The sequence below is a fragment of the Haemaphysalis longicornis genome, unplaced genomic scaffold (assembly GCF_048455015.1).
Source record: "Haemaphysalis longicornis isolate Haplotype H1 unplaced genomic scaffold, Haemaphysalis longicornis Haplotype H1 scaffold_1, whole genome shotgun sequence".
In the NCBI taxonomy this organism is placed as follows: domain Eukaryota; kingdom Metazoa; phylum Arthropoda; class Arachnida; order Ixodida; family Ixodidae; genus Haemaphysalis; species Haemaphysalis longicornis.
Genome location: NW_027526203.1, coordinates 411180327 through 411188800, shown reverse-complemented (window position 1 = coordinate 411188800; position 8474 = coordinate 411180327). Strand labels below are relative to the sequence as shown.

At 49.7% G+C, this 8474-nt stretch overlaps 1 protein-coding gene across 2 annotated transcripts in view; it reads right to left on the bottom strand.

Annotated features, from left to right (window-relative positions):
* Positions 1-291: 291 nt before the first annotated feature.
* LOC144155500 (tubulin polymerization-promoting protein homolog) overlaps positions 292-8474 on the bottom strand; it is a 53954-nt gene continuing 45771 nt past the window's right edge. For both annotated transcript variants that reach the window (XM_077686988.1, XM_077686987.1), the window contains exons 3-4: positions 6506-6638; positions 292-1913 (exon numbers count right to left, since the gene is read on the bottom strand). In XM_077686988.1, the coding sequence (XP_077543114.1) occupies positions 1731-1913; positions 6506-6638 (316 nt within the window). In that variant the 3' untranslated portion in view covers positions 292-1730. The remainder of the gene's footprint in view (positions 1914-6505; positions 6639-8474) is intronic.

The following is an 8474-nucleotide window of genomic DNA, read 5'->3' as shown; positions in this document are numbered from 1 at the left end:
TCCTCTCCCCGTTTCTTAGCTGTCCTACAACGCAGCTGTCTTAAGATGCATTGGCAAAACCATATATATGATTGCTAAATTAGCGCAGTGGAAACGCACTCGGCTTCAGCTCTGGAGACCTGGGTACAAATCCCACACAAATCGAAATGTTTTTGACAATTCCCACGTCGGAGTTTCTTCAAATTTTTAATGACTGAATATAGAGCACTTAATAGTATAGTCCTTGAAAAGCCATGGTAGGCTACCCTATCGCCATTCTCTTATGAAGTGATGAGACAGGCGGGTGAACAGTACGCTTCACTTTTTATTGAACACTACAGTGACAACGGAATTACACAGCCTGGAGAAACATTGAAAGGGGGGATGCACATCAATTGTAAGAGCTTCGTATCAAAACCTCGCGCCTCTGGTGTCACCTTGTAGGTCCAATTCAGCATGCTTAAAATGTACAGAAAAATGACCCTATTTCACCATATACAACAGCCTGCTACTGATATAAAGATGAACACTACAGCTTTGAACAGATGATGCAGCTTGAAAGCTGTGCTCCCGCCTTCCGGTGTCTCAGGTGAGCGATAGTGGAGGGAAGCACGTTGACGGGGCTTGGTTTTTAAGCATTTCATAATTTTTTTTTCTTTGTCGTTGGCAGTTAGAAGACGACTGCTCAGTTTGGCAACATCGGAGGTTGGTGACTGATGTTTTCTGGTGCGCAGGAAGGAACTTCGCAATGCATATTGTGCGTCTGTGTGCAATAAGTGCTGCGTGAAGCGATTCGAGAGCGTTACCTTCGTTCAAATCAAGTCGACTTACCGAAGCGTTTCAATAATCACGGTGTTCCTGCATTTACTCCGCGACGTTCCAAAAAGCAGAAACGAGGGGTTATAAACACTGGTATGTCTCTGCTTGCAGGTTTGCCACACTTTTAACCGAACATTTAGCGGCTGTAACGCAGCAAGCAGATATGGGGCAGTTAATCCGCTTGCATTTCACGGAAGGACACGCTGCATGGTTCTGAGGACTGCACGCTACTACTTCTGGGCACAGTTTTCATAGCATTTCGCTTTCTTTTTCGCTTAAAATCGTGCGCCGGGTGCTGACCGCATCGTGAACCGTAATCATGAACGTAATCATGAATCGTCTCCAACCAGGCCGGCTCGCCGTGACGCTGACGGCAGCCTGGTCTTGATGTCTCTTTTTGAGCCCTCCAAATAAGAGTACAGTGCTGCCTGGGCAAGGTGACTGTGTAAATGTCCCTGTCTCGTGCGCCTGTGGTGACCTCCACTAATGACTTACCGAGGCCTTTCCTTGAGGCTTGGTTTTAAAAAGCATTCCGCGACATGCTAACGATTTCCAGAACTACTCCGGCCGGTCAGCTGTACTGTTCACTCCGTGGAAAGGCGCTGGTGCCGGTGACCTAATTAATGCGTCGTGTGACCGCTACGAAAATCCCTGCACCAAACGTTGAGGCCTAATTAAGCGTGAATCACAATTTCCAAACGAAAAAAAAAAAAAACATGCCGTCGCGTGCTGTTCTGTCTGTCGCAACGCATGGGGATGTAGCACAGCACGCGCGCTCGTATACACTAACGGGCGGGCGCTCGGAGCTAAGCGTGCGCGCCGCAACGTGCTCGCCAGCTTCGAACCGCGCCGTCGAGCCCCGCGAAGCAGCAGCACCCCGCTGTCCAGCGCGAGGCTCGGCGGTGCCTCGGGCAACGGGCACGTAGGCGTCCTCAGTGCGTCTTGCTGTAGTTGCCCTCGTCCTTGTAGCCGCTCACGTAGCCAGATTCCGCGGGGACGTCCTGGCGGCCCTCCTTGCCCCTGCCCTTGCCGGCCTCGTCGAAGCGCTGCTTGTGGGTGCCGGTGTACTTTGTGTGGTCCGTTAGCCGAGCGACGGCGCCCCCTGTGGCCACCGGCTGCGAGATAAAATTCGGGGGGGGGGGGGGGGGGGGGGGGGGGGGGGAGCTTAAGCACGAGCACTGCAGTAAAGCTTGATGTCGTGCTAGTTGGGGTAACATGCTTTTGAAGGTAAGTTGCGCTTGTTATGATAACTTGTCTGGCGCTTTTCTTGTGAAAGTGTACGTTTTTTTCCTGTGTCCGTCTCTGTTATAACAAGCGCAACTTGCCTCCAAGAACGAGCACTGCACCAACCCCTACTGGTACTGGCTAAAAAACCAGGTGTGTCTGTGCTGCCTTGTACGTACACTTCCAGGAATTGCGCAGCGGTGTCACTTCAACGCGACATCAACGACAGAGCCTCCAGAAAAGGCCACGGCCCTTGCTACTAGCTACGACCCTTCCTACCTTAGCTATATGTTAAACTGTCAAAAAAAGGCTGCGCTGCGTAGGGTCGTCCAGGGATTGCGACAGATCGGTGGCTATTTTAGCGTGTCGCCGGAGAAATTCAAGCACGGCGACAGCTGTTGCGCCACCCTTGGCAGCCTTTCAGAAATTTATCGATACTTTGGAAAGACTCATTGTGTTGACTGTTGAGCAGAGCGTTGCGTAGATGCCCACGTGAAAATGTAGCTGGTCCCAGCTGGTTTATGGTTAAATTCCCAGCTGGGCCCAGCTGGTTCCAGCTGGGACCAGCTAAGACCAGCTGGGCCCAGCTGGGAAATTAACCATAAACCAGCTGGGACCAGTTACCATTTTCTCTTAGCGCTATGGAGCCCGTGAGTTCTCTTGCGATGTCGGATCAGGGATTCTCGCACTTAAGGCCATTGCACATATATTGTTCCGTTGCGAATTATGCCGCAACAAGCGTTGCTATTATCACATTGTAAACTCTGCGATGAGGCAAATGCCCAGCAGAAATTTATTTATTTTACTTATTTCGGACGAAATGTTCAACGGGACATCGGGCGTTAGGATTAAACGAACCATGAGAGCATATTGATTTTACCGCGTTTGTGAGACTATATTGCATAAACTGTAACAATGAAGGAGTGAAGATGCACGTTTTGTGGTCTGTTTTTTCAAGTGTTCAAAATTGCGCGTACATCGCGGTAATCGCGGAATACACTCCGAGCACGTAATCCTGCTTCTACGCCTTGCAGAAGAGCCACGGGCGTTTTTGGAGCCTCAAGTGGGGCAGCTAGCACTGACGCCATTCGGTCTCGAAGGCTGATTGATTGAAACAGAAACTTGGACCGAATGTGCACAGCTTTTAATGCGCAAGAATTCTTTGGTGAATATATGCCACCAAACATTTGTCCATATCGCGAAAATTGTGACGTCTTGTATCTGCGCTAAAATTAGCCATTATCCGAGCAAAGACATTTAATCGTTATAATAGTGTAGGCGCATAAGACTGGAAGATTATTAATCAATAAAAAGAACGTACACAAACAAAAAAAATCCCCGGCCAGCTCCACTAACGTGAAACCTGGGGAGGGGCGAAGCATGCCGTGTATAAGTGTATTCTTGGCGCCTTGGCACTTTTGCCCACAGGGATGAAAACATTTGGTGTAGATCTAGGCATGCTGCTTTGCTGTAAAAGCCTCGTGTCTGAAGCACGAAGCGTTCTAGCGCGAGGCGTTGGAAAACGAGTTTCCCGGTGTTTTAATACCGTGCCTGCGTGAAAAGACGACAACGACAGGAGAAGCCGGTAGCCCGAGCCCCTAGGGGGCACAGACAACCGTTATCGCCAAGCTGCCGTGAAAGCTTACTTTCCCGCATTACTGGCGTGTGTGCAAAGAAGCCTGGTGTGGGGCAGCTGAGTTCACAGGGGAACGGCGCTAGACATCACAGAAGAGTACCTTCAGGACACGGGACTAAAACTGTCGCCGGGCAAGTCGGAACTCCTGTTATACCGGTCCAACCGTAAGGGCGGAGCGGGGCAACCGCACCCCAATCAAGCGGCCATCGAGCTGTGCACGAGAGACGGCTCCGTCATACCGAAGGTTGATGTCATAAGGATACTCGGTATGCTCATTCAAAGTCGAGGGAACAACACCAAGACCATCGAGAACCTGACCAGTAAAACGGAAGCGACGATCCGACTCATGATGCGCGTCTCCAACCGCAGGGGTGGCCTCTCCGAGCGCAACCTCCTGCGACTGCACAACGCCTTCCTAATGAGCCACATTAACTACGTGGCGGGTGCCCTCGACTGGTCCCGCACGGAAGAGAGTAAAGTCGATACTCTCATGAGGAAGAGCATAAAGAGGGTGCTCGGTATCCCCTTATCCGCAAGCACGGAAAAGTTGGAACAACTGGGCATCCATAATTCACTGGTCGAAGTCGCAGAAGCGCAAAGAACCGCGCAAGAACAGAGGCTACTTTCTACCAAGGCCGGCAGGAAGATTCTTGGAGACATCGGCTACTTGAACGAAGATTTTGTGGATCACACTGCACAGATCCCCGTAACGGTGAGGGAAACGTTCCAGGTAGACCCGTTACCGAGGAATGTACATCCCCAATATAACGAGGGGAGAAGGCGAGCCAGGGCCCGAACCATCTTACAGCTCGCAAATACAGGATCGGCCAAAGCTCTGTTCGTGGATGTCGCCCAGTACGGCCGCTCGGGCAGGTTTGGCATGGCAGCGGTGGATGTCAAAGGAAACCTCGTCACCTCGGCGTCCTTCTATGCACCAAAGGTGACTACGGCCGAACAAATCGCCTTATCTATCGCCATGACGGAAACCCGGTTTAAGCAAATCTACACGGACTCCCGCTCGGCGGCAAGAGCCTTCCTCAAAGGAACTATTGCCAAAGAGGCAGCCAGGATTCTACAGGGAAGAAAACAAGAGACGTTCCATAACATCACATGGTTCCCGGCCCACATGGGCCACGGAGTCCACGACACCCTCCCCAACGCCAACGAGTTTGCTCACGATCGCGCGCGAGAAACCGTCAGCCGCGGCGATCGAACAGGCCGAGCTCCCGAGGCCCCCAGAGAGTTCCGAGACTCATTACTCACGTTCAACGAGGTAGTCACACACTACCAACTCACGCGAAGAACACTCCCGCTGGCCCACCCTGCTCTCACACACCCACAGTCAGCAGCCTTTAGAATGCTTCAGACCGGTTCCTTCCCAACCAGGAGCCGGTTTAGCTTATTTCACCCGGAAATTGACCCTCACTGTCCTCTCTGCGATGCAGCTTACTGTAACTTAGACCATATGCTATGGCAGTGCCCGGCGTTACAAGAGGACGCCGAACTCGTCACAGAGGAAGAATGGACCATGGCGCTCCACAGCGAAGATTACTACACACAACTCCGGGCTGTCCAGAAGGCCTGCGTTAGGGCGGAGATCCTAAACCTCCCGCCACCCGCGCAGGTGCGGCCCGCGTCTACTCTAGACGGTCCTCTGGGCCGCTAGGTTTGACCTTCCGGACTTAATAAAGTTCAATGTCTGTCTGTCTGTCACAGGGGAAACCAATAGCAATCATCATCATCATCATCATCAGTTTACAAGATAAGTTTACTAGATATTACAAGATAACGTGTAATAACGGCATTATAAAACGCAGATGCGCTTTATAAAAGCAGCTGCGTCTCGGATAAAGCAGAAGAAGCGATCGCACGGTGTTCTAGCTCAGTTGATACGATCGCTTTAAAGGGGTGGGACGCGGGAGGCGTATTGCTTCAAGACCACCAAGGAAACAAAGTTGGTGAAACCAAAAAACTCTGTAAGCATACTTACACAAAAGTATAAAATTCTCAAAGTTTAAGTACATTTTTTTTACAAAACAATACCACGGCCGAGCTACGAACGCACAGCAGGCGCCCAGGGCACCATTGGCAAGGGTAGGCATTTGACTTCTCACCATGTGCACCGTTGGAACTTTCTGACGTGCACTCGATTCACTTCATTGCACCGTGCATGACAACTGGAAGGATGCGTGGAGCTGGCCTCTCCCTTTTTCCTTTTCCCGACGGGAAAGTGCCAGGCTAAAGGCCCCAACGAAGTGACGCTATCAACGATAACTTGGATAAATCTTAGGCTGCTTCCCCCTGGATTGCGTGTAACGCGTGACACGATGCGTTCCATAGGGATACCCGGGGTCTTATGGAAGTATTTATAAAAGGTTTTAGGATGTTGGTAGCGGAGTGCTTGTAATGCTTCTGAAAGAGTGCCTCCCCAGCAACGCATTTCGGTGTGCAGTGGTGAGGCCTACTATATTTAATAAAGCGCTATACCTTATACAATAAAGCGCTATTTAATAAGAAACCCTGGGGCCTTCGCAATTTTACATGACTGCTTGTTTTGTTATTTAAAAAAATGTTTTCCCGCCAATAAACTTGTGTACAATAGCGAAGCCGATTTTAAAGGGCCGGGTTCGGCGCACAGCAGGAAGAATACTTATGCATAATCCGACAATCCTCACTTAGACACTTCCACAAGTTTCTTCGATCTCAGTGAGTCCGGAGGGCGAAATCAAGCGCAAGATGGGTACCGATGCCGGGGCCTCTTAGAAGGCTGACGTTGCACTTCCAGTGCAGGAGCGCATGTATACAGGGGAAAGGAGGAAAAGGGGGGGGGGGGGGGGGGGCGCTCACCGTGGTGCGGGTGGTGGCGGGTGGCCCGCACGTGCTGAGCTTGTCCTTGATCTCCTCCACGTCCACCTTCTTGTTCTTCGCAATCACCTCCAAGAACTGCTGGTACTCCTTGAGGCTCAGCGCCTTCTTCGTCCTGCCGGTGGCAGATCGGGGGAAAAAGAAAAGGCACGCGTCCTGCAGGCACTGCGAAGCATTCGGTTTGCGCACTCGAAATAGTCAGGACCTCGTTCGGTCTAAGCAAAGGCCTCCCTAGCAAACACTCTACGCTTTCGGGTAAAATCCAACATTGTCCGATACTCCCCGGTTTCGTGTTTATAATTGCGCTGCTGAGCACGAGGTCGCGGGTTCGATTCCCGGTCGCGGCGGTCGCTTTTCTGATGGAAGCGAAAAGCAAAAACGCACGTGTGTACGAGATTTCAGCGCACGATAAAGATCCCCAGGTGGTCAAAATTAATCCGGAGCCCTCCACTACGGAGCGCCTCATCGCCCGCGTTGCGTCGGCGCGTTAAACCCTACAATCAATTAATCAAATCAAATCAATTGATGTTAATAAAAATTGGTTTAAACCCCCATTCACACTGAAAAGTGTTTATGGCCTCAAATTGTGAAGTAGGGCAGCACAAAGTCCTTGTAGCAAAGCAAAATGCGCGGGGTGCCCAAAGTTTAGCAATAATCCTGAACAAGGGCAAGTAAGTCACCGCGGTCGATCAATTTATCATTACACAGTTCGGTTTACTTCGGTGACAACATACAGAAGCTTGCTGGGAAGCGCAAGCCCGCAGCTGGCTCCTGGGCATGCTTGAGGATAATTGCCAAAGCTGAACTACAGACAGGAGAAAATTGTTTACACGCCCTCACGACAGACTACAGACGTCGGGAGGACATTTTTAACACCCCCGCTGCAGCCTAATGAACGCGCGACAAATGCCACACTTATGGCTAATCGTAATTACAAATTGCCCGACAAAACTAACCTATTGAAAACGTAGTGGTTGTGCGAGTACGAAAGCCTTGTTTCCATTCTGCGCGATCATTACTTTCGTCAGTCTTCTATATGGATAAAAAAGTAAAATTCCCCCGCATAACGAGTTTATTATGAAAATAACACCAGACTTTGTTAAAGGCATCTCTGAAAACCTAATTTCCCCCCGGCTCTACCATTGAAAATACTGGCCGTGTTTTCGACACGAACGTACAAAATTATACGGCTCACCAACGAAGGACATTGCGGGATCATATGTGTCTCACAGCACTGTTTTCTAACCCACAGCACCGGTACTTTGGGGTTGTTATATGAATAAACGCCCTCCGCACCTCCTTTTTTTAAGAATAAGTCAGAACACTGCTGCGTGACTCTCGAAGATACCGTTTTTAACGTTCGTATACACTTATCACGTCGCCGTTGTAGACAAGAAATACATCGAGGTGTTTAGATGACCTAGACAGAAAGAAGACCCTCAAAACACCTACAAAGTTGTTTTATACTTTGCGTATACTGTTTTTGTTTCTGATTTTTCTGTTCACCATAGTATAACGAACCTATTATAGCCCGTTGTAAACTGCCTACTACTTATGGTGAGAAAGCAGTACTATCGAAAGGGAACCGCACAACACGACCGAAGTCTAAGTAATGGAATTACTTAGGAGGAGCTGCCTGCATAGAATTTTTTTTTCTGCAATAAACAAAATCGCTATCCAACCACATTCAGCCACACCCCTAGAAGAGAACGCTACACAGCTTTATAAAAATTTATATTCGAATATGCTACAAGGTACCTGCTACAACGTACGAACCAAGAACAAGCGCTTTTGTAGAGGAGTAAAGGTGTGAAGAAAGCTAGGTTTTGTAACGGAATCGGAATAGATAACTTGCAGGAAAGCGAATATTTCTTCAGCTCCGAAATGTTAGCAAGAGCCGCATGACCTTCCTTTGTAGCCATTAGTTCGTACCGTATGTGCTACTACAACC